Raw genomic sequence first — 22,476 nt, forward strand, 5'->3', positions numbered from 1 at the left:
GACGGCTTTCGTAGTTTCGCGTCAGATTTAGATTAGTTAACCCGTCGATATCAAAAGTCTGAAGTTGAAGAAAGTGGCATATATACCAGAATGACATATAGAATTGCGAACGGTTTGACGATATAGTAACCTGCAATGAGTACAACCATAGCAGATTCACCGACGATGACGTCGGAGCAGGCGTCGAGGTATTTGCGATCTAAAACAGAAGATATCGGTCCTTTAATAGTTTTTGCGCATGGTCTAATAGATGAGCGATACACGAACCTATATTTTCCTCGAAAAGAGGAGTTTCTAATGGACTGGTGGTTTGATAGAGCGGAGATCGGAATGAAGAAGTAGGTACTGTTAATTTTGATCAGCATGCCATATGGGAGCACTCACACGCTTATGTGGTATAGTGGAGATTATTGGAAGATTTTCGAAACGATATGGACTTCACTCGACACAGATTCGCAACGTCAAATCTACCACCGCCATAGATTTCTTGATAACATAAAATCAACACTTGGCTGGATTGCTTCTGATCTCGAAGCGAACGATGACCAGAACAAGGAGAGACTTGCAATGCTCTCTTCAGTATTCAATTCTGTCGAATGCGTTGAACAGGCAAATATATGGTTACGATGTACGACGGAAGTTATGATCTCCATTGTGATAGATTACTTGAAGATCGTTAGTGTGATTCCAAACGCAGCTATGGAGTCGTGGTATCGCTTAATTTTCATCATATATGAGAACGCACTATATGGCGTGTCAAATTTCAAGAAGGTAAATTCACCTGCTAGTACTTCTCTTCCACAGTCGCACTTATTTACTTGAAAACCAAAGATATCGCAAAACTTCTCGAATAGAGGCTTATTAGCCTCCTTGACAGTCTTGAAGGAAGTTGACAGTCAAACCAAACTGCACGAGAAACTCAGTGATATTCTTCGCGACTTGGTGTTCAGTCCATCTGTAATCAAAGACAATGAGAACCAGCCATTCCAGAATTTATGTGATGCATTATCCCAAATTCCAGGTATCAGGCAAGGTGTGTCTCAACCTCCATTGTCCAATACAAGTGGCGAGACTAACGACTACTGCAGACGGTGTATTCCTCGGGCATGTGCTTTCACTAGGTCTGTCCAAGTTTGGGAAAACGAAGCAACAGGCGTTGATGCCGAAAATGTGTGAAGAATTACTTAATTTCGCACCCCAAGCTGCGCAATATATTCTCTGTCAAGCCAAGGATCACGATATCACAATCTCGTCAGAAATGCTGACAAAAGCATTACTTATTCAGCAGCCCATAGATTGGAATCTGGCAACGATGGTCCTCGATGTTGATGCTGACGCATTGTTTCCGTTGGTGGAAGGATTGATGGACGATCAGTTACGGAATTCCGACAAGAGCCCGGAAATTATGCGTTTTGTATGCCATATTGCAGAGGCATATACCAAAATCCGAAGTTTACAGCAGTTTATCAATATTTGGAGGAAAACCCTAGCTGGGGGTGTGCCAGAGACTAGCGTGCTAGCCAGTGAGGATCTCGTCCTGGCAGTTGCGACACAGATTTCCGACAATTGGACAATTCATCAGCTACATTCGATTTTCGTGGAAATTGTTCCTAGAGAGGAGACCGGTGATCTTATCGAAGGTGATTTATTACCTTTGATAGCGATTACAATTGGCGCATCAATGTCGCAAGATCCCTTACCTGATTCGCTATTGTTGAACGCTGAACGACTGTATTCATTGCTGGATTCTGACACTTTACAAGGAAACTATCTAATGTGGAGATTGAAGTACCTAATTGTTTCCATGCACAAAACTATTGTCAAATCAGTCATCAAATCATCATATACCGAAGCCTCTGACATTGCATCCGTTGTCAAATCCCTAGTCAATCCAGATAAGAGGGTTAAAGATAGACGGATATCATTTTTCAAATTACAGATCCTATTTAGAATAGCAGAGTTCAAGTCATGGACTGGCTTTTCGCCGGTGGCACAATGGGTTCTCGATATAATGGAGAGGAAGTCATATTCGAGTTGGGATCAGGATATTGCACATATCGGCAAGGGGAACTTGCCTACTGCTCTTGCTTATTGCATTATAAGTAGATGGCTTGTGCTTGTTGAGTAAGCATTATGACTATCTATCGTGCTTCCCGTCTGTTCTGACATTGACATAGACACCGCTTTGAGATTGCGCAGATCAAGAAATTAGTGACCAGCTTGTGGAATTTGGCCATTCAAAGTGAACAGCTGTTTACCAATGTTTGGAAAAGACTTATCACGTCACCTGTCGCGCTCGAGCAGGTTAAAATCAAAGGTATACCGTTACATTTATTTTGCAAGTGGGGTACATTCTAATATGAAAATAGATTGTATTGTCTTACAATTACAATCTCAGTTTGAAATCCAACAATTCGACCACAGCACAGAAACTATCGACAACTTGAAAGCTACTACAGCTTGCACACTCTCTACCGAGCAAGAAGAGTCTATGCGTAAAGTTATAACCTCCCTTTTGGCATACCCAATTGAAGCATTAAGAAGATCTCGTCGAGAGAGGATTTTAGATTATCTGCTTCTCGTGGATGCGTCCTCTAGTTATTCTTTGAGCTTGCAGTGCCGAAGGTTGATAAGAAAACTGTTGATGGTTCCGAGTATGACAGCGATTTTGGTATGTCATTCATTAATTTTTGGTGGACAAGGATTTTGATTTAATTACGTTTTAGCAATGTAATCCTGCTGGGTTAGATTATCTTGTCAACAGGCTAAACAGCACTCCAGATAAACTTTTGGAATCGATAACAGTCGATATAGTCAAACAAGTCTTCAAACATTCTTCGAGCGGTGATTCACAGGACAAAAGAGCTTTACTGGACGCCTTGAATGCGACATCGTATAATGCCATAATGCAGAGCGTGGAAAAGCTGAATATAGGATATGTCAGATTGTTTTCGATATCTAGTTCATTTTTGGAGACAATTGGTGGTTTGGATGAGTTGCCGGGTCGACTGGCGGCGGTGAAAGGGAAAATAGTCGAGTACATTTCTACTGTGAACAAAGATGATTTCGCTATGATGCGATCGCTGGTATTGTCTCTATCAGAGATTTATTCGCTTTTGGATCCAAAGTCACGCGGTAAGCGTTCTTCGGTATTGAGCCACCGCAATGTTTGCTGACTAACATTTACAGGAATATTACCTATGACAGTGTTGAATCATGTCTCAATTGGCATCAGTTTTATCAATTCCAATACCGGTGACACAGTTAATGCTGAAATATGCGGCGAGATAGTGCAAGCCATATTTGAACTTTTTCTTCTTTCCTCTCCTCAAAAGGCGCATGACGAACTCACTCGAACCCAGTATATTGTGTCTTACTACGTTACGTTGCATGACCTATCGACAAGAATCGCTACGGTGGACGGCAAAATGATACGGAAACTGTTTCAAGAGATTGCAAAGTCGTGGAGCGCAAGCATCTATGGTGAGATTGTTGGCGAATTGGTTCATATTTCGTTTCCGGCAACAGATTATAGCCAGGGTAGATATATCGAAGCATTGGCCTGTCTGATTACGCTTGACGGATCAGGTGCGTTACATACAGATCTTAACTGATGGGAAAGCTAATTGTAGTAGAACATTACGCGTTCCTCGTTAAGAAGATGTCTTTGATCTGTTGTTCTCTGGTTGTCGGATTACGCAAAATAACCAGCTCGAAGCTGTTTTTAAAGATTTTGCGTATGTTTGAGAGCGTTCTTAAGGAACAGCCGTCACTCGTTTCTCCCTTTGTGTTCGAACAAATGAGTATCTTCTTGATACTCTCCACGTCCCGCTCAGGTCCGTCCTTTATCGATGAATGCGATATTGACGAAGTGTATCTAAGTCTTTGCTCCGTAACGTCCACCATTTTGCTTTCTTTCAACAAATTCCTCCGAGGCCACCACAATTTGGTTATTCGTCTTCTGCAGAATCTCCTTTATCCTCTTTGCGTACCTCGCCCAATCGGTTCGAACAGGCGCATCGAGAAATCGATTCAGAATCACTGGAAACGCGCAGCCTGGTTATCTCGTACTTCCGCATGCTCGGCGTCTTGCGCATTAGCATATTCTCGATTAATATCTAACCTCTGCGAACCACCGGCGCGATCCTGGAAAGACTCTCGAAAACGAATATTAGCTGACTCGCACGGAACGTCATCATTCTCTCTTTCTTCCACAGCCGGTGTTTCTCGCCGCGCACTCTCTAAACACGCGCCGTATTTGTTAGTTGAATACTGCTACGTGAACTTGAACTACAATTTCGATCCTGCTACACGCCAGGCATTGACGCAGGGTATTTACACGCTGCTTGACTCATTGGGACAGAACGAATTGAAGATCGCGAATGCGGCCTTAGATGGGGCCGCTCGTGCGATCTTCAAGACTGCGTATGATGATTATTTGAAATTTGGCAAGTGGCATGAGATTTAGATATGGTGATGTATATTAAATGTATTATAAATGCCAAAATTAACGCCTAACATGGTATCCAAACTTGTCTACACTGTCCAATATCGTACATCAAACTAACAGACGACCTACAGACCCTTCGCATTCCTAATAAACATCTGAATTTTCTCCAAATCCTGCTTTCCGTCGGTTTCGACACCACTAGAAACATCCACACCGGCTACGTTCGGGATCTTGACCGCGACGGCAACATTATCAACCGTCAATCCTCCGGCCAAGATAAACGCGCCACTTCCAGGTAATCCATCCCAGCTAATCATATGGCCTTCACCACCTGCACCACCATCTAGCAGTGTCACGGCATGCAGTCCCGGCGCCATCAAATCGTCTTCACCGGGCCCGAACTTCTTGATTACAGGAACCGGTATCTCTCGTGTCCACGACAACGGCTCCGAGCCATGCAACTGCACGATATCAAGATCGCATTCTTTCAGCAGCCGAAGCACCTCATCTAACGATTGATTTCTAAACACACCCACGACCAACGGCGCACGAAGCCTAATCTGCTCAACATGTCCCTCGAACCAATCCGTAGGGTTGTCTGTCAACGCAACATCATGGGGAGGTCGGGACTCCCGAAACTCGTGAACCGTGCGGGAAATGGCTTTAGCTTGGTCTGTTGAAACGGTGCGTTTGAGATGCGGGACAAGAATCATGCCGATTAAGTCTGCGCCCGAGGAGATCGCACATTGGGCTGCTTCTACGGTTCTAGTGCCGCAGATTTTGACAATGGGTGTGGACAGAGAAGTGGTGGAGACTGTCATGACTGGCCTTGGAGACGACTCCAAGTTAATGTTAAGCTGTATAATTGAGAATAACGCTTGCACACTTGGCTTTGGCGGAATCGGGCGATGGCAAGGCTTCACGGATGATGAATCATTTTGTCGCCGGTAAGGCCGCACCCAGATTGAGGGTGTTGTACTTGGTGAGACGGACGGTCACAACGGAACCGCCGCACCTAAACGCTGGCTCGAAACATCGCGTTGGAACGCGAAAAACATCGTGTGCGTCTCGACGAACAGTGTCACCATTACTTTGTTTTTTCGCGTCTCTCATTAAAAAGAAAGGCCGAGAGGGACGATTTCTCCATGATCGCACTTAGCACACCTCAGAGTGAGATCGCCCCATCCCATGCGACACAAATCAGCAGCAGCAATATCAAGCAACTTGCTCAACAATCCGGCGACTATGATGGTAGAGAACTGATATCTGATCCTGAACAGAGTCGGAGGTTTTTTTTGTTGCAAGCCAAATTTCCCGTTGTATTTGTCCCCTTTATCAATGAATTGAAGAAACTTGGGCCTGAGGCATATGACATTCTTCTAAACATGAAAACATTCATGCAAAATCTCCCGCGTGGATTTCGAGATTACGATGTTTCGCCGGATGACCCACAGGATATTTATCTACTTTCCGATCTCTGCCTATACGCGCCAAGGGACGAGGACGGTGAAGGCGGGTTTTACGTTCCGAAGGGTCATCATGGACGAATAATCCCGAACGAGAGCAATACTTTTTGTGTACAATGGCGGTATGAGTATGACGGCTGGTCTTTCCTTGGTCGGGTTCTTGAGCATGCGGCAAGAATATCTCCGACAGACGTTATAGTGGAGGAAATTATCTCTTTGATCTCGACTGCCTTACGGAGCTTGGAAAATTACGCGGCAATGGATATGCTGGAATCCTTGTGCACGAAACTACGGCTGGAAGATGACGTGATTAACATCATAGGCAACGTTCTCACTAATGCGATGCAGCGGAAGAATGTGAATGTCAGTGTGGCTGCAATTGATTTCTTCACAGCGTTAATCCCAGTGCTGCCCCATAAAGTTTGGGAATTCCTCAGTAATTCAAATCTACTGGATCGCAACGGACAGGGCGGAATGGCGGCATTTATATTATCATCTGTCGAAATTATCTCTGGAGACTATAGGTTTACGCTGGCGGTAATACAGATGGTAAATGTGCTAGTCAAGGACGCAGTGATTGGGAAGTTTTCAACCTTAATCGAGCCGGAGGTGCGAACGAATGTGTTACTGCAGTTTGCGAGACACTTGACAAATATTTATGAGAGTTTTCTTTATTGGAAGTACGAGGATCTGGCTCATCGTTTGGATATCGGTAAGTTGAGAGTTTTTAAAATAGTAGTGTACCAGAATTAACGCTCGTACAGCTATCTCGATATCCGATCTGTTTTCAAGTTTATTACTAGCAGTATACGGCATCGATGAAGCGACTGATGGCATCAAAAAAATAAATGGAGTGCTCGTGCCCGCTTCTCAACATATGCTGGACAGATTCCTGGTATCAGAGAGCAAGAACCTTCGCTGTATACAGCCCATCATCGGCTCGATAGAGGCTTCAACACGAAGTTTACAATGGACAGCCGACCCGGAATTACTCAATCGCAACTACGAATGGATCGAAGCGGCATTGGTTTTTGCCGAGAAGTTGACACGAGTGAGAACACTTGTCAAGCGAGCTCCATCCCAGCTTGAGCGCAAATTGTTCGGCTTGGCGCCTGCTTTGACACAGCTATTCGTCCGGGAGAATGTACTTCGATTTAGAATTATGAAATTGCTCAACAGTATGGTGGATAGTGAATGGGACGGCACTCAAGCCCCCTCGTTGTTAGCGCACTTGGGACCTGGATCGTCCGTAACATTTGTCAATGCCTTGAACAAAGCTCTGGAAAGCAAGCGCGACATGAATACGCAAAATGAGATCGCAAATTTTGCTTCAGTTGTGTTTAGCACAAAGCAGCAAGGTCTTTCAATTCTACTATTGACGGGAAAAGAGCTTGGAACCGACAGCGGCGAAGGCACAAAGGACAGAGAAGCAGCAGCATCGCTAGTACAGGCATTGGAAAAGAAAGCAGAGCAGTTTGCGGAGTTACCTGTAGAGTTATCAGTTAATATTCTGGAATGCATCGCGTTGGCACAGAACTCGAGAGCGACTGCGGTGTTTGAGAGCAAGAAAAACCGAGACTTCCTGACGAAGATTTTCGAGATATTAGATCGCGGCACTGGTGGCAGGATCTCGGGTCTGGAATCGACAGATACGATTATCCGGTTTTGTTTCAATGCATTGCTTGCCGCTAGAGCAGTCCAATTATGTGCAGTGCAACTGCATAAAAGTGTCCGCGACTCTGTGGAATCGAAGTCTATTGTGGATTATTTTGTCAAATCGGACAATCTCGCCAAGCTAGCGGACACGGCGTTCCAAATACAAGGGTACCGAGCCTCGCTACATGGCAATTTGCATCGGAATTTTGACAAGAAGTGGCCAATGGCCAAACTTATCCGATTTCAGAAGACTTCGATATCGCAAAAACAATACGGGCCGTCGTATAAGTACGATTTGGGGATGATGGACGATATTTTTTCAATCGATCCGATCTGGATCGGATATAGAAGTGAAATTGTACAGGCCAACCTGAATTTATCATTGATTGACGCTCAATCGGTATGTATACACTTGGCAGACTTGGTATGGCGGAGTCGATTAGGCTGACATTTTGTAGCATTTGTTTCAGGCATGGTGGCTGCTAATTGCTGCACTGCTTGAGCACGCGGAAAGCGACTCTAAATTGCTCAAGGCACTCGAGCAAACTGCGATCCAATGTCTACAGATAAATCTTGACGAAGGCATAATGGCACCACTTTTCGTCCCGATTGTGAACGATAGATCGCAATTAGCTTTCGTTATAACGCAAACGTTGCACGCGATCTCGACTGCGGCTGGCGGTAAGCAAATATTCGACTTCGCCAAGATTTTGTCATTAGCGTGGGCGTTTATCAGTTCAGTCGATGTCGACTTCCCCCAAGCACTGACGGACCGCAATACTGAGACGTACAGACCGCTGCTACGCATCCTACTAGTTTGCATACGCGCACTGAAGGGCAAGAAAGCCGACTCCAGCCTCTCGCAGATTATCTCAGGCATCCTCGAGAACATCGTTTCTAAAGCGTTCATGATTCTGGGACCGGACGCTCTCGAAGCGTTTGACGAGTCGAAGGGTCAGCCCGGCGCGCACGCATTGAATCAGTCCGCGGAGGACATGCTCCTTGTTACCAGTTTGCTTAGAGATTGCTTGAATATCGATGGCGTTCTGTAATGTTCTGTATGATAGATTGGGTTACGTATGGGTTGTTTTCATATTGTACATAATTTTATAGCATTGGAATCAATTGTACGTAGATAGTATTGCTACAGCCAAAGAAACTGATATAATTCAGCTGTCATTTCGGAACTCCTTCTTGAAACTCTAGCTACATTTTGCAAGGCAAAAGCTAATGTGCACAATATAATACACGCTATAACTACCGCGCCACACGTTATAGGCACCAAACAATCAATTCAGATCCTACGGCGGACAATTCATAGCCGACACGACAATCACGTCCTTTCTAATTTGATCCTTTCCATCGAGTCCTCGACTAGTTGATCCAGTCCCTGCACTAAAATAGCGCCATTCTTTCTATCTTCTTCTGTCACATTATGCGTCCGCTTGACATAACACCGTCCCCACCTGTCACAGGCAGATGCGTACACGACCCCATCTACCGGATCCGCTTCCGGGACAGCCTCTACCGCAGCCCACACAGGAGCCAGAGCACCATTATAAGGCGCAATGACGTGCCAAGGACTTCCTATCCATCTTGCAATGTAAAATAAGCACAACATGCCGAACGTAGAAAGCCAGTTCAGGTATGCCGCGAAAATAGATGTTTTGCATATACCAGGATGCGTAATATATGTCAGCACGCCAAACTCCTCCGCCCACCGCTTCGCAACAGCGCTGTGCATTAATTCCAAAGTCTTCTTCGAGTCGACGTACGGTTGGTCGCTATGTATGAGTTGAATGTCCTTCGGGTCGAATTTATGCGCGATTTCACTCTCGATTGACGTTATCAGAATGACGCGGCCACCGCCAGATAGTAATGACGAAATTCGCTTCACAAGGAAGTAATTGGCAAACACGTTGATTTGGAAAACCCAGCCAAGTGAGTCGCGTGAGATTCTGCCAGTACGTTCGCGCTTGAAGTACGGGTGCGTGACGGAATCTTTCGGGCTGGAGAGAACTTCTACAAAGGCCGCGGCCCAGTCAATACCAGTGAAATCGCCGCCACCGGCGTTGCAGAAGAAGTAGTCTATGTGCGTATATCGGGAGAGGAGTTGGCTAGCGACCTCGTCGATCGACGAGAGGGAGCCAAGGTCGAGAAGGACATAGTCGAAAGAGAGAAGGTCGCGGCCTGTCGCGTAGGCACGGAGTCTTTTAATCGTTTCGACTGCCTTCCGGAGATATCGAGCAGTGATCACTATGGTAAGTGGTACGGAGGGTGGAATAGTGTCGAGGAGTCGGCAGGCGATGCTATAGCCGAGACCGCTGCAGAATTATGTTAGTCCAGTCGTCTCCCAGAAATGACTTGGAAAATTGAAATTAGCATAGCATTATTGACTTACCCATTGGCACCAGTAATGACTGCAACCTTTCGAGTGCCCATCATGCAGATCGGTACTATCTCGGTAAACGAGGTGGCTGTATCGTCTTGGAGCTCAGGGGATACCATAGCAGATGTTGATGAGTCGTCCGCGAGCTGCATTTTTTAAGTCGGCCTTTGTCAATGATGGCGAGTCAGAAACTGGCGGTGGGGTCAGCTCAGAGGTGCTGCTAAATTCTCAAGCCAAGATAATTGCCAGTCTTCTACAGATACTGCTGAAAAGGAACACCAACAGCGAAGGCAGTGAGCAACTACGTTTGGAGACCCTTGAAGGCATAAACTGGACAGTTGGGCAATTGGATTTTCCGGATAAGTGCCCACGCCGCGTCTTGAATTGCCTTAAACTGCCGCCACTAAATTTCACTTCCGTGTTCACGCCGGGTACTGTCAATAGTATACCTTGGGAGCGAAGGGTAGAGCGGTGGGGCAATATGTAGAATTAATATTAGTGAGGACCACCTTTGCTCAGGTCTAACAGGCTGCTCACTACCTACATTGGGACTCACCGTTTCCTAAGCGAGCCGTCTAGCTATGCTAGCCACATGTTCACTAACGCAGGCAGGCAGCCACCATCTCACAGTTTTAAGTTGTCTCAAACAAAACAACAGCTCTCTTCTATAACGTCCTTCATAACAAGAAGTGAGCAATACTGCTTTATCATACTAACTAGTACAAGTGTAAATGAAAGAACCAGCAGTTCCAGCTGCCGACTTAAATCAACTATAAAATAGCGCGAACGTAATTGAAGTTTTGTGGCAATTTTGACGAACCGCAATATACGTTCATCGCTTGCGAGCCTACAATCTGTCAAGGGCGAAACTGTGTCCTTCGCTAAGATTTCACTACGGGCAACTTAGGCTCTCCTCAGAAGATTCGATAATTGCTCAGGCATATGACACAGGAGAGATTTGCAAACTGTGAACATGTACGCCAAGGACGGAGTCAGCCAAATGTTGGCCATTCATTCTAAGGGATTCAGCAACACTTGGATTCTGGGCAAATGGGGCAAATTCTCGAGACCTTGTTCATCAAAATTGAATGGATAAGTGTTCCAAGTTGAATTCGTCCTAAATACAATCGTCATAAGTAAAACGGTTCTTTTGCTCCTATACATCTTCGCCGAACCTTCATATAATCGGGTACCTCACGAGTTCGGGATAACAGAAAGAGACCTTCATTCGCAGTCGCCAGCCAATTGGCCATGCTCAACAAGCCTTGTTATTCAGCCACCTGTGAAATGGTCCCGTCTTCAATCCCTAGCAGTCCTTAGTGTGCATACGGGTCCCAAGATCTTCGGCAAACCGCAGTAAGGAGCCATCCGGGTCTTGTACAAGAAACTCGCGCTGTCCAGTCTCGTGATCACCGCTTGGAGGCTCATAAAGAGTCCCGTAAGGATCGGTGCAGTCGCTCCACTTTCATATGAATGTTGATACCTCGCCCGTATTGCATGGCACCTGACTCTTAACGACCATTTTGTTCACAACGCATGATCTGCAAGCGATCTCGGACAAGATATGCGAAACGGGCAAGAGGCCGATCATACGCGACACTGAAACCTAATAGTCCGCACCAGAATGACAGACTTCCCTGCAATCGATGACACTCAATTCAAGCACGAGCGCAGCGAAACCATCCCTCGGGACATCCCCAGAACCAATCGACCTTGCCCTGGCCACTGGATCTGGAAGAGGGTGGTCCCTGCGAAGAAATGGACATCTTAATTTTCTGGACCTGCAATTGCTCGTGCATATATGCAGAGTAGAGACGGAAAGTGCACGAGTCGAAGTCTCACGTGATAGACAATGCGAATATTTTCATAAGGCTTCCAAAGGACTTCATATATCGACAACTGACGAAAGTCCAGTGGAGAGAGAAGAGACCACTGACGTGCCTCGTTCGTCAGGACTGCATCGACACAGGCTCTAACTCTCCATAGGTTTGGGTATCAGGTCCACTGAGATATAAATGTTTGGGAAAAGAGAATAATGACAAGTACATCAATTCGAAAGAATACCGTAATTCATACTGGGTGCATTGACAGTAGTGAGCGCGAATGTCACTAGGTCGAGCTATTGTTCAGGCCAATGGAAGAATTACTCACTCCGAAGGAGACATTATGGAAATGGAGGGGATGGGGTGTTATTCGCGCCCCCCTTTCCCCGGCTGGGATGCCGCTCTTTTGATATTTTTCCAAACTACTATCAATGGTATCCCAGTAATGAGCAACCTCTCTCCAGCTTGCATCTCACTGGCGCCGTACATATTACCCAGGGCTTATTTTCCGATATTTCGTATTCGTAGCCGTAACCAGACAAAATGTCTGTATCCGTATATATACCTATATCTAAATTAGCCTTATACGTATTCATATCCCGTAGGTAATACGAATATTACAAATCATCACTCACGTGATTTAGGGGAACTACTCAATCCATTTCACTTTGAGGCAGTGGATCGTGATCTTTATTGACCATATTGACCACTCAGTTAGGCTCTAAAGCTTCTATTTGATCCTATGACTTAATTACTGGGCACAGTATTCAAGTAAGGCATGATCGACAAGATTGAATCAGCTCACGCCAAAAAAACACATTTGAATTCCGTACTACTATACAAAGCCAGAAACCCGTACGCCTTGACGTAAATATTCCATACTTTTTATACACAATTAATCCTAGAAACTGAGATGCTCCAACCGTTTATGCAATGCCGCTCCTTCGTCCGGTTCGTATTCAATGCCATTGACTTGTACTGCCGCACGACCGGCGTTGAGACCTTCTAGCAAGACGCAGGCCTTACATATTCGGTTTGACGAGATGTATCCACAACGCTCACAGCTGCCAAGCTTTAATGCTGTACCACTCTTTTTTCTTTCCAATGCAAACGTCTCACCCGATCTAATAATGTCGACAATAGCACTTGGCCTGACTGTCTCCAGATTCTTAATCAGAGTACGTGCAGTTCCCCTAAACGCTTCTGGAGAGTATATACACTCTGTCGAAAAATAATCTAGCTTTTTATAATGCGCATACAACACAATTTCCTTCTCGTACGTAAATTTGAGAGGCTTTGACCTCTTCACCTGTGAATCCGCCGACTGTGTGACAATTTCAGTACACCGATCCAGACGTGCAGTGTCGCCCCTCAGTAAATTCATAAGCACTGTCTCCGCCATATCGTCGGCGTTGTGACCGGTAACGACATGCTTTATCCCAAGTTTCTGTGCTCCACGATCTAACGCCTGTCGTCGAAAGACACCACAATATGTGCAATTGTTCCGATTTCCGATCTGAGCAACGATATCGTCCATGCTCCAGTCATCGTATAGTTCCTTATAACTCACAATTTCCAATGGCATGACATACTGGTCCTTGTTTCGTTTCACAGTCTCTAGGGAGTCGTCCCGATAGCCTTTGATTCCTTCGTCGATTGATAGTAAAACGAACTCCACGCCGTAATCGTACCGTTCGTTCAGGACTTTAAGGACATGTGCCAAAACAGTAGAATCTTTACCACCAGACGCACCAATTGCAACTCGTTCTCCACGATAGAAAAGGTTCCTCGAGCTGATTGTGTTATGGATTTCACGCTCAAATACGTGAAAGAAACATGGCTGACAGATCTTTTGACCTGTTTTTGGACGCCGCAGAAAGGGTTTGCGAATATGACATAGCTCGCACGTTGATGTTGACAGGGGCACTGAACGAGGAGGCAATATAGATGCCGCCTGTGGTTGTGTCGACTCGGCGGGTGGCGGCATGTTGCGTCGAACAGTTACTACAGCTGAGATCCGTTGATGTAGATACCGATTTTTCAAAGTATATTGTTATATCGTTTTGGACCAGGGGTGAGATTGGGAGTTTTCTTGCTACGTAGGGCTCTCGACGTAAGGACGGCTAGGGCAGAATCGCGATGGTTGCACGCACACAGTGGAGCGGCGCGGCGGTTGGTTCCGTGCAAATGTTTGCCTGGCGCCGTCGCGCCAGTTCGTTAGCGCGAAGCGAGCTGTAATCTTTCAACAAAGGATAAAGGGGCCTCCCTCTCAGCACACTCATCGCCGGCCACTGCCTCATCGACTAGATCACAGTTCCGCAATCAGGATATATAGTCAGCAATGAGCACTTCTGCGCCTATTACCTCGCGACAAAAATCGGCACGGATAGCGACGAAATCGAGTTCCCGTCGCAATGGTGAAGGCGGCACCTCGAGGCGCCAACATCCGACTGAGATGTACCCGGGTCTGAACGACATGTCGGATTTTCTCGAAGCGTTTCCGCTGGAAGTGATTCGGCATTTTACACTCCTTCGCGAGGTTGAAGCGAAGTGCACGACTAGCACGACGCTGCTGGCAACGCTGATACCCCATTTTTTGGCAATGCCGCACAATGATCCTGCGCGGACCCAGGTGCTTGCGGAAGTGCACCGCATCATATCGGATTTACTCCCTTGTTTTGAGGAGAAGATTCACGTGGCTGGGAGTGCTACTGAGGCCGTTGCACGGCACATGGATAGATTGAATCAGGACTTCGAGCGGATATCGAAGGGCGGGGAGGTGCCCGACTCTGTGATCTTTGGCCCTGCGCATCATCCGGCTTTAATTGGCGACGGAGGCAAGGGTGACGATGTAGCGAAGACACAGACTCAGGCTAGTACGCGGAGTGAGAGCCGACGAGAAGCGATTGCGGCCAAGCGGGCGGCGCAAGTGGCGGAGGACCAAGCAGAGTCTGGAGGCCAGTCGGGCAGCGGTTCACAGTCGAAGAAATCGCGAGTAGGTAACAGCTATGCCCAAACAAATGGAAATTACAGCAAATCCACCGCGTCATTGACTGCAGAGAAGTATGTCATGGACAATGCAGATGCCACTGCGGGCTCTGCGTCCGAAGCACCAAGTACCAAGCGACGGAAGGCCAATAATGACAAGAAGGAGAATGGTACAAATCAGAATGGATCCTCACTCGGCGCCTTGTCAGCAGTTGCAGTTGCACCGATATTAGCATCTACTGCGAACGAAAGTACCAGAGCACCGTCACCAGCGCGCCCGGCAACTCCATCGGGCCAACAATCGCGACGTGGAGGCCGCGCCGTCACGTCTCGTAACGCACGACGACCGGCTGTTCCACCGTCGACTGCATCAGATCCTATTTCGCCAAACAGAGACGATCCAGAAAGCGAGCCAGTGTATTGCTACTGCCAGCAGGTATCATACGGAGAGATGGTTGGCTGCGACGGACCAGATTGCAAGCGGGAATGGTTCCACTTGCCGTGTGTTGGTCTCAGCGCACCGCCAAAAGGCCAATGGTATTGCAACGAGTGCGCGGCAAAGTACGGAAAAAAATCCAAAAGCCGAAATTAGGACAGTCAAGCTGACGGGAGCTGTTTGGTAACGGAGTTCGACTTGCTTGACAATTTGGTTCATGCTATTTAATTTCGGAGTCCCAGGTATTTGTTCGGATGCATATATTTGTATATACGATAGGATGATTTAAGATGGTGGTGTCCTCATATGAGGTTACTTGTTATGTTCCTCCATTGATATGGTAGTTGTATTATTATATTAAATCTAACAATGATGCATAAACGTTAACCAATCTCGACAATGTGAACTCGTACCGTACAGTAGCAGAAGAATCCCAATCCTAAAAGTACAATATGCCACTTTAGAATGACTTTAGTGCAATTAAATGCCATTTCAGAGCTAGACGGAAATGATGGGGTATTGCCTAGATAGCTCGCCGCTCGACTCTCTCCGTGGCCAGCAACTCTTCCTCAACCTCCGCACCAATTTCTACTTCGCCGTCCGGGGCTTGATAACCCCAGCCCCCTTTCCGCATTCTCCGTTCGACAACCCATCCTCTGCTCCCGCGCACATAGGCCACGACTTCTCGACTTTGAGCCGACATTGGCGAGGACATCACGGGAGAAGAAACGGGGGTCCCATCTTCGTCCGTCTGCTCTGATATGGGAGTAAGTGAGGTGTGGCTGATCGGGCGTTCAAAATCGGAATCTTCAGAGCTAGAAAACCCGTCCTCAGCACCGTACGCGTTAACTTCGTCGATCAGCATATCATCAAATCCGTCGTCGTATGCATTATCTGAGAAATCAAACGCCGTGATATCGGCTAATTCGGCCGCTGAATATATTTTCGCAGGGAACGGAATCACGATTTCATTCGGTTCCTCGTCGTGCTCGATGTCATCCTCTTCTGGAACCGACAGCGGAGGATCTATGGAGATTTTTGTCGCTTTTGACGCGTCGGAGTCATTGCGTAGCAAGGAGCCGTTCGTGGACGAGTCAAACGAGAATCGGTTGCGAGTCTCTGTGCTCATGTCTGTCCTATGAGTAGTGGCTGTCGCGGTTCCACCTACTGGTTGCGATAGAGTGATACCCAGCGCATCACGGTCTCCAAGACTGAGGTCGCCCAAGTCCGTGCTAAAATCATTCGTCACCTCAATGCGCGTACGCGCCCGCGATAGTTCGGCTTTCTGTCTCGATATGACACTCGGAAGAGATGGTAGTGGTTTCGTGCGCAAAACAGATTTCGACACTTGTAATATTCGCCGAATTGTGCCCCTCCTCGTCGTAGTTGCTCCCGCACCATCCGGCGTGCCAGCGAATGTAGCCGATGTGGGTGACTTGACTGACGCACTAGGAGTGCCCCAGTCATACGTTCGCGTTCCGTAAATAACTCCGGCTTCGATTGCCGCTTGCTTTTCCTTGTGGATATTGTCTAGCGTTATGCCACGCCGCGTGAACACGTATCGCGGATTCAGTCTATGGAAGATCTCGGGAAAGGACAATGCACTCGAGTAACCCTTCCCGTCAGTATATGGACTACCAACATTGGTATGCAGATAATGAGATGTAGCAGACGACAAGACCTCTGTCTTCGGGGACGTAGCTGTGGCGGAAGGGTCAATGACGGCGGCCGGGCCAGGTGACTGTTGAGTTCCGACCGCTCGCCGTCGCCCGCGTGGCCGCGGCGTATGAAGAAGATTAGATAATGAAACAGGCATTTATACAATGCTCTAGCTGCTCTAACCTGAGCATTCGTCAGACTACCCAGGTCATTTGTTGACTTTGATGTGGTGTTAGTTCCTAAGTGTACTAGCCTATTGATTGTGTCGATCACCGCGATGAGGGTTTGGAATGGCTGCAGCTGGGCGCATGAAGTTTATTTTGGGATCAGGGACATTGCAGGGTTAGGTGATGCACGGTGAATGTCCGTGCACTGCCGCGGTTTATCGCTGATAAGTCTGTACTGAGATTCCTATGATGGCAAGTATCAAGGTCAGTCTCCTTCATGGATAGTCCGCGCATTAAGCTCAGAGAGTTCAATTCAATCTGACGTTGATGATCTCATGAATTAATCTCTATTGTCAAGGCTCACATATCAAGCGCACTCTCCCGCACGCGCAGGTAGCCCCTGCATCATGCAGCTCTTTCTATACATTAAGGACGTTATACATGATAATACATGAGGATAATGTAGGACCCTTAGAGCCGAGCATAGTAAACGTATGATTTGGCGCCGAGAAACCCCCTTCCTCTGTATGGCGACATGTACCAATACACCGAATGCAATCTTTTAGGATAGGATATGACCGTACGCAACCAGAGCACAATATAGTCAGGTATACCATTCGAGCTCCGGTATATGCGAATGCGGGACAGGAGAGCTCGTCCTCGAGAGCAGTAAATCCGCAGCATTATCAGTTGATGTGGAGTAACACCTGAGACCCAAAAGGCTGCTGAAACGAGCACGAATTTAAACCAGTTTTTAAAAGACCTTGCGTCCGTAATATTTGCGACAATATCGAACTCATCTCGTCTTACTGAAAGATGGATATATACTTGTGATCAAGTCGCTCAGTTTGTGTGGTCAAATGAACGTTGACAAGAAGTAAGGTCAGCCATTGCTAAACATCCATTCTCAATACCGCGCGTATTCTCAAGCGGCGCTGCCAGATAGCTGTGTCGCGCACACTATGTGCTTGCCATACTTATTCCAGAAAGATCGTAGAGCTCTCTATTATCATATTAACAGAGGTTAATCAATGTCTGTGACTGCAGGACAAGCCAGTCAATCAAATCAAAATCGGTAATTGACATATCTTTTTAGGCGATCGTTACGCGATATGAATCTTTAATTCTCACTTGGAGATGCCCTTAAGCGAGCTGGCAACAAATGCGGCTGAAACCTTGCTGTCGGGTAGAGGGACATCTGAATAACTGAATATACAATAGCTGTTACCGACGTAAAGTTGTGAGCTAAGGATGACGGGACTCGATTGCCACTCGTGCAGTTGGTACCGCAAGGCACTGTTCTCGCAGATGGCTCGCAGCTGACTCACGGCCTGGCACTACGAACTCGATGGCTTACACATGACTGGTAAACTGTCCATAATTTAACTTCCTCTCATTATGAGCTGCCGTTCCACCTGTCTTCTTCGCGAGCAATACTGCTGGAGCGTACTGTCCTGCTTGTTCCCAGACTTGTTCGGTCTCAGTGGGCATAGTCTTTTGGCGCCGCCGATCACGCGGGGAAGCATACCGTGCGTCCAGACTACTCCCCAGGGCACCTTGCAACTTTTCAAACCAGAAATTTCTGTTATTTCTGCGGACACGGCAGCAATTTAGAACGAAACGAAGTAGAAAAGATATGAACAACTGCACAATGGAGGACGCTGACCAGAAAGAATACAATGATTCAGATATGTTTCTGGAGCCGAACAACGGCCATTTTGACCATCAGAGGCAGCAGATGCAGGAAAACCTGAGAGTCCTTTCCGAGTTAGACGCGGTATGGTCTGCAGGTTTTTTACTGTCATTAATGATGCTGACGAATAATGCAAAAGAGACACAAATCACGCGTGCGTGTCGCCCGAACATGTCTTCGAATCTTCAACTTTATGTGCTCGTCCGTCGTTCTCGGCTTGACTGCGTCCACATTCGCTGTGTTCAATGATACGAGGCATCTCACGAAGGGCCAGTTTAACGCGTGGCCACCGCACGCTTATACTTGGCCGACCACCGTCACTCTTGTCGTCGCAACGGTGTCTGTGCCGTTGAATTGCGTGATCTTATACTTACTCGGCATGGTGTCATGGCAATCGTCGTCGCGGATGGACACGGTCGTGACCGTATTCTCAATAGTCTCGTTCTTCGCCGGCGTTATCATGTGGACCGTCGTGACTGGTTCACTCAAACTCTGGGGCCTCAAGGACCAAGTCGGGGGCAGAGATATCTGGACATGGTCGTGCAAGCAGGGCCCACGGCGAGATGCGTTTGAAGGGCAGATCAATTTCGAGCGACTTTGTTTCCAGAATAGATGGAATTTCATTTGTGCTGTTTTGCAGATTGGGGCAGAGATAATGACGGTTGGGGTTACCGCGTTCGCGTTGTATAGACGTATTACAAAGAAAAGATTGGCTGAGGAGGAGCAGAATTATAAGGAGTATATTAACATGAATACCATTGATATCAAGGACAATTGATGGTTCTGTACGGACATGAGGTTACGCAATATAATGTATGCTGACGTGCTCTCTGAGGGAATATTGAATAATACAGGCGGCGTTGAACCACAGTATTACTAGCCTGTATTGTCGCAAGCAGGAGCGATTGTCTCGTAATGTCAAATCGTGCGTGGACTGGATATGACAACCTGTTATTGGGATTTAGCCTGCAACATTGACTGCGTAATGCTGTTAAACAGTATTATATCAATATCATGAGAGATTCGAGCAGTCAGTAATTGAGAAACGTGGAGGCCATGTGGCGCCACAGTGAGGCGCCGCAGTGACGGGCATTGCGTTTGGCAGTTGCCACCATGCACAGCCACTTGTGGCGCATGATTGTGGCGCATGATTTGCTCAATTGCCGACTTGGGAATGTCTTTCTGCGCCACGCGCCTAAATTTGGAGCCACATTTTGTTTTGTTCTCGTGTTAACAGGCCCGCTCTCGTGGTTCGACGTTCCTATCCCGTCTAACTCGACCACGTCTTTTCCGCTTCGTCACCGTCCACCATCACAACGCGGGCACTGTCCGGGATTTCGTGAGAAGACCATTTCCTGAGGCGTGCGTTTTGCTAGGTTTTCCTAGGAGCTTTGCTTGCGTTTGGCTCGCTTCGGCCTGCGTGCTTGAATGTTTTCCATGATGAACGGCAACCCCTTTCCGCACACGTCCCAGACTTTCAATATATCACCACATAGGTATGTCGCGTCTGATTTGGCCTTTAGCTCTTTTGAGTCTTGCGAGAAAGTCGATGTACTAATTCACGACAGATTTCAACCGCGGTCGAAGAGCCAGTTTTTGCGTCGGCATCCCTCGAAACGCCTCGTGCTTGTCTTATGTTCCCTCGCTCTTCTGTTTTTCTTCTTCCCGACCCTGCGCACGCTCGTCGTCCCGTCACTCGGCTCGAGTATATTCCGCGATGATCCACTAATAACGACTGTCCACCACTACGATCTCTCGAAATCGGCCGGCACAGGCAGAGGTTGGGAACGCGAGGAGCGCGTGCTGATGTGCATTCCGTTGCGTGACGCGGCGCAGCATCTGCCGCTTATGTTTTCGCACTTGCGAAATCTGACGTATCCACATTCGCTAATAGACATGGCTTTCCTTGTATCGGATTCGAAAGACGAGACGCTGTTGCTGCTGAACACATTGCTCGAACGGCTGCAGTCGGATGAGGACCCGCATCAGCGCTTCGGACACATTGATATCTTCGAAAAAGATTTCGGGCAGGTCGTCGGCCAGGGGTTCTCGGACAGACACGGGTTTGCGGCTCAGGGACCGCGTCGGAAGTTGATGGCGCGCGCGCGAAATTGGCTGCTGTCGGCTTCACTGAAGCCGGAGCATAGCTGGGTGTACTGGCGTGATGCGGATGTCGAAGTCGCGCCGCCGACGGTCATTGAGGATTTGATGAGACATAACAAGGATGTCATTGTTCCGAGTACGTGATTTTGAATCGCGGCGGTGGATGTATGGTTTTGTTAATGTGAATTAGATATTTGGCGACCACTTCCGGCTTGGTTGGGAGGCGAGCAGCCGTATGATTTAAACTCATGGCAGGAGAGCGAGACTGCGATTCAGCTTGCTCAGACTCTTGGCGAGGACGCGGTTATTGTTGAGGGTGGGTTGATCTTTAGTCGTCGATGTCGTGTCTACGCAAAATGACTAACAGATAGTGCAGGATATCCGGAATACGCGACGTGGCGACCGCATTTAGCATATCTACGCGATCCGTACGGCGATCCTGATGTCGAAATGGAAATTGACGGCGTCGGCGGCGTTTCGATTCTGGCGAAGGCTCGGGTTTTCCGCCAGGGCGGGCACTTCCCGGCCTTTTCGTTCGAAAAGCACGCAGAGACAGAAGGGTTCGGCAAGATGTGTAAGCGGATGGGATTTTCGGTGGTTGGCCTGCCGCATTATGTTATTTGGCATATGTATGAGCCTAGTGTGGACGATCTGCGGCATATGGCGGAGATGGAGCAGGAGCGGTTACGAAAAGAAAAGGAGGCTCAGGAGGCGGCGGGTAAGGAAAAGACTGGCGGCGCAGGGTCTGCTGCTGCGGTTAGCGATAGTGGGGAGTCTCCGCTGAAGGAGTCGTCGCGGGAGAAGGATCCACTGGAGATGTACGAGAATGGCGAGGGGTTTTTGGATTCGGTTCGTGCGGCGGAACTGCGGGCGGCCAAACAGGTCGCCGAGGAGATGAAGAAGCAACAACTCGCAATGGAGAAAGCCAAGGCTGAGGAAGCAGCAAAGAAGGCGGGCGCTGCCGGTGGGTCTGGTTCGAAAGACGCGAAAGATGCCAAGGCCGCAAAGAATCCCGCGCGATAGACCATACAGTAGGAAGGTAGATCTTTATGTCATCATTTCCCTATTCTCGCTTGAGGTATATAAAAGGATAGACATTTGGTACGATTAAGGATTCTGTATATGTTTTAGCTGACATTCCGCTTTTGTTTGTTAGGTTTTGCATGATTCGCTGCGCAGCTGCTCGTTTTGTTTTTCCGTTTGCGCTTTTGTGTTTCTGTAAAGGAAGTTTTTTGCAGTTATGGGTATTTTTGTTAGCTTGTATATCAAATATAAATTTATTTAGTTTGTGCATCGAAGATAACTAGGTGAACAAATTTGTAATTGTAGTTTACAGGATCGAACAATGAAAAAATTTATGCGATTTAGTATACGGTGCAGGGTGCGAGATAAGAAAAAATAAAACAAGAGGTGATGTTTGGATTTGGTGTTATCTGATGGCCCGAATCGGGCTAGGCCATGGTGAAGTTGAGGATATATTGCATTATTGTAGATGAGTGAATGAGGTTTATCAATAGACTTTTAGACTAGAGCAGATTGCGCCACCCTGTACTGGACACGTTCTATCATAAGTGAGAAGGTTTGGCACAATACAGAGGCGGGAGAAAGCAAAGGCACACACAACCTTGGCATCTGAGCAGGTAGCT

The 22,476-nt window shown here is 47.3% G+C and overlaps 11 protein-coding genes across 11 annotated transcripts; 6 read left to right on the plus strand and 5 right to left on the minus strand.

Moving 5' to 3' along the window:
- Positions 1 to 135: 135 nt before the first annotated feature.
- On the plus strand, positions 136 to 2,128 carry V1508DRAFT_402895 (uncharacterized protein; the record flags this gene model as incomplete). The annotated part of the gene is made up of 4 exons (XM_066938518.1): positions 136 to 338; positions 402 to 771; positions 832 to 1,033; positions 1,089 to 2,128. 4 exons carry the CDS (start codon positions 136 to 138, stop codon positions 2,126 to 2,128), a joined length of 1,815 nt encoding a protein of 604 aa, XP_066797466.1.
- Positions 2,129 to 2,808: 680 nt separating this feature from the next.
- On the plus strand, positions 2,809 to 4,522 carry V1508DRAFT_21169 (Urb2/Npa2 family-domain-containing protein). The gene is made up of 3 exons (XM_066936240.1): positions 2,809 to 3,135; positions 3,190 to 3,588; positions 3,636 to 4,522. Exons 1-3 carry the CDS (start codon positions 2,907 to 2,909, stop codon positions 4,466 to 4,468), a joined length of 1,461 nt encoding a protein of 486 aa, XP_066797467.1. The 5' UTR covers positions 2,809 to 2,906; the 3' UTR covers positions 4,469 to 4,522.
- V1508DRAFT_412734 (isomerase-domain-containing protein) lies at positions 4,472 to 5,358 on the minus strand. Its single transcript, XM_066939665.1, has one exon. It carries the CDS (start codon positions 5,269 to 5,271, stop codon positions 4,576 to 4,578), a length of 696 nt encoding a protein of 231 aa, XP_066797468.1. The 5' UTR covers positions 5,272 to 5,358; the 3' UTR covers positions 4,472 to 4,575.
- Positions 5,359 to 5,478: 120 nt separating this feature from the next.
- On the plus strand, positions 5,479 to 8,747 carry V1508DRAFT_412735 (nucleoporin subcomplex protein binding to Pom34-domain-containing protein). The gene is made up of 3 exons (XM_066939666.1): positions 5,479 to 6,628; positions 6,681 to 7,972; positions 8,031 to 8,747. The coding sequence occupies exons 1-3, from the start codon at positions 5,596 to 5,598 to the stop codon at positions 8,622 to 8,624; spliced, it is 2,919 nt and encodes a 972-aa protein (XP_066797469.1). The 5' UTR covers positions 5,479 to 5,595; the 3' UTR covers positions 8,625 to 8,747.
- A 158-nt stretch (positions 8,748 to 8,905) lies between these two features.
- On the minus strand, positions 8,906 to 10,014 carry V1508DRAFT_350916 (uncharacterized protein; the record flags this gene model as incomplete). The annotated part of the gene is made up of 2 exons (XM_066936798.1): positions 8,906 to 9,896; positions 9,974 to 10,014. 2 exons carry the CDS (start codon positions 10,012 to 10,014, stop codon positions 8,906 to 8,908), a joined length of 1,032 nt encoding a protein of 343 aa, XP_066797470.1.
- Positions 10,015 to 11,267: 1,253 nt separating this feature from the next.
- Positions 11,268 to 11,760, minus strand: V1508DRAFT_402899 (uncharacterized protein; the record flags this gene model as incomplete). Its single annotated transcript, XM_066938519.1, has 4 exons — positions 11,268 to 11,384; positions 11,425 to 11,471; positions 11,496 to 11,567; positions 11,628 to 11,760. 4 exons carry the CDS (start codon positions 11,758 to 11,760, stop codon positions 11,268 to 11,270), a joined length of 369 nt encoding a protein of 122 aa, XP_066797471.1.
- A 516-nt stretch (positions 11,761 to 12,276) lies between these two features.
- V1508DRAFT_21256 (uncharacterized protein) lies at positions 12,277 to 13,919 on the minus strand. Its single transcript, XM_066936242.1, has 2 exons — positions 12,420 to 13,919; positions 12,277 to 12,349 (listed from the first exon to the last, which is right to left on the minus strand). The coding sequence occupies exon 1, from the start codon at positions 13,769 to 13,771 to the stop codon at positions 12,686 to 12,688; it is 1,086 nt and encodes a 361-aa protein (XP_066797472.1). The 5' UTR covers positions 13,772 to 13,919; the 3' UTR covers positions 12,277 to 12,349; positions 12,420 to 12,685.
- A 68-nt stretch (positions 13,920 to 13,987) lies between these two features.
- On the plus strand, positions 13,988 to 15,600 carry V1508DRAFT_412741 (uncharacterized protein). The gene has a single exon (XM_066939667.1). It carries the CDS (start codon positions 14,126 to 14,128, stop codon positions 15,362 to 15,364), a length of 1,239 nt encoding a protein of 412 aa, XP_066797473.1. The 5' UTR covers positions 13,988 to 14,125; the 3' UTR covers positions 15,365 to 15,600.
- On the minus strand, positions 15,536 to 17,135 carry V1508DRAFT_412742 (uncharacterized protein). Its single transcript, XM_066939668.1, has one exon. The coding sequence runs from the start codon at positions 17,022 to 17,024 to the stop codon at positions 15,732 to 15,734; it is 1,293 nt and encodes a 430-aa protein (XP_066797474.1). The 5' UTR covers positions 17,025 to 17,135; the 3' UTR covers positions 15,536 to 15,731.
- Positions 17,136 to 18,226: 1,091 nt separating this feature from the next.
- On the plus strand, positions 18,227 to 19,781 carry V1508DRAFT_21333 (uncharacterized protein). Its single transcript, XM_066936247.1, has 2 exons — positions 18,227 to 18,811; positions 18,867 to 19,781. The coding sequence occupies exons 1-2, from the start codon at positions 18,671 to 18,673 to the stop codon at positions 19,503 to 19,505; spliced, it is 780 nt and encodes a 259-aa protein (XP_066797475.1). The 5' UTR covers positions 18,227 to 18,670; the 3' UTR covers positions 19,506 to 19,781.
- A 32-nt stretch (positions 19,782 to 19,813) lies between these two features.
- On the plus strand, positions 19,814 to 22,337 carry V1508DRAFT_437929 (Anp1-domain-containing protein). Its single transcript, XM_066942158.1, has 4 exons — positions 19,814 to 20,223; positions 20,296 to 20,966; positions 21,021 to 21,146; positions 21,207 to 22,337. Exons 1-4 carry the CDS (start codon positions 20,156 to 20,158, stop codon positions 21,851 to 21,853), a joined length of 1,512 nt encoding a protein of 503 aa, XP_066797476.1. The 5' UTR covers positions 19,814 to 20,155; the 3' UTR covers positions 21,854 to 22,337.
- Positions 22,338 to 22,476: the final 139 nt, after the last annotated feature.

The sequence above is a fragment of the Lipomyces doorenjongii genome (assembly GCF_038497915.1).
Source record: "Lipomyces doorenjongii strain NRRL Y-27504 unplaced genomic scaffold V1508scaffold_10, whole genome shotgun sequence".
Lineage (NCBI taxonomy): Eukaryota > Fungi > Ascomycota > Lipomycetes > Lipomycetales > Lipomycetaceae > Lipomyces > Lipomyces doorenjongii.

Coding starts and splice junctions, on each gene's coding strand:
- V1508DRAFT_412742 (XM_066939668.1), bottom strand. CDS start 17,024: ATGCCTGTTTCATTATCTAATCTTCTTCATACGCCGCGGCCACGCGGG.
- V1508DRAFT_412741 (XM_066939667.1), top strand. CDS start 14,126: ATGAGCACTTCTGCGCCTATTACCTCGCGACAAAAATCGGCACGGATA.
- V1508DRAFT_412734 (XM_066939665.1), bottom strand. CDS start 5,271: ATGACAGTCTCCACCACTTCTCTGTCCACACCCATTGTCAAAATCTGC.
- V1508DRAFT_21256 (XM_066936242.1), bottom strand. CDS start 13,771: ATGCCGCCACCCGCCGAGTCGACACAACCACAGGCGGCATCTATATTG.
- V1508DRAFT_21169 (XM_066936240.1), top strand. CDS start 2,907: ATGCAGAGCGTGGAAAAGCTGAATATAGGATATGTCAGATTGTTTTCG. Junction 3,136..3,189: donor TTTGGATCCAAAGTCACGCG/GTAAGCGTTCTT, acceptor TAACATTTACAG/GAATATTACCTATGACAGTG. Junction 3,589..3,635: donor GATTACGCTTGACGGATCAG/GTGCGTTACATA, acceptor TAATTGTAGTAG/AACATTACGCGTTCCTCGTT.
- V1508DRAFT_437929 (XM_066942158.1), top strand. CDS start 20,156: ATGTTTTCCATGATGAACGGCAACCCCTTTCCGCACACGTCCCAGACT. Junction 20,224..20,295: donor TTCAATATATCACCACATAG/GTATGTCGCGTC, acceptor AATTCACGACAG/ATTTCAACCGCGGTCGAAGA. Junction 20,967..21,020: donor CAAGGATGTCATTGTTCCGA/GTACGTGATTTT, acceptor AATGTGAATTAG/ATATTTGGCGACCACTTCCG.
- V1508DRAFT_412735 (XM_066939666.1), top strand. CDS start 5,596: ATGATCGCACTTAGCACACCTCAGAGTGAGATCGCCCCATCCCATGCG. Junction 6,629..6,680: donor GGCTCATCGTTTGGATATCG/GTAAGTTGAGAG, acceptor ACGCTCGTACAG/CTATCTCGATATCCGATCTG. Junction 7,973..8,030: donor CATTGATTGACGCTCAATCG/GTATGTATACAC, acceptor GACATTTTGTAG/CATTTGTTTCAGGCATGGTG.
- V1508DRAFT_21333 (XM_066936247.1), top strand. CDS start 18,671: ATGAACAACTGCACAATGGAGGACGCTGACCAGAAAGAATACAATGAT. Junction 18,812..18,866: donor TCCTTTCCGAGTTAGACGCG/GTATGGTCTGCA, acceptor ATAATGCAAAAG/AGACACAAATCACGCGTGCG.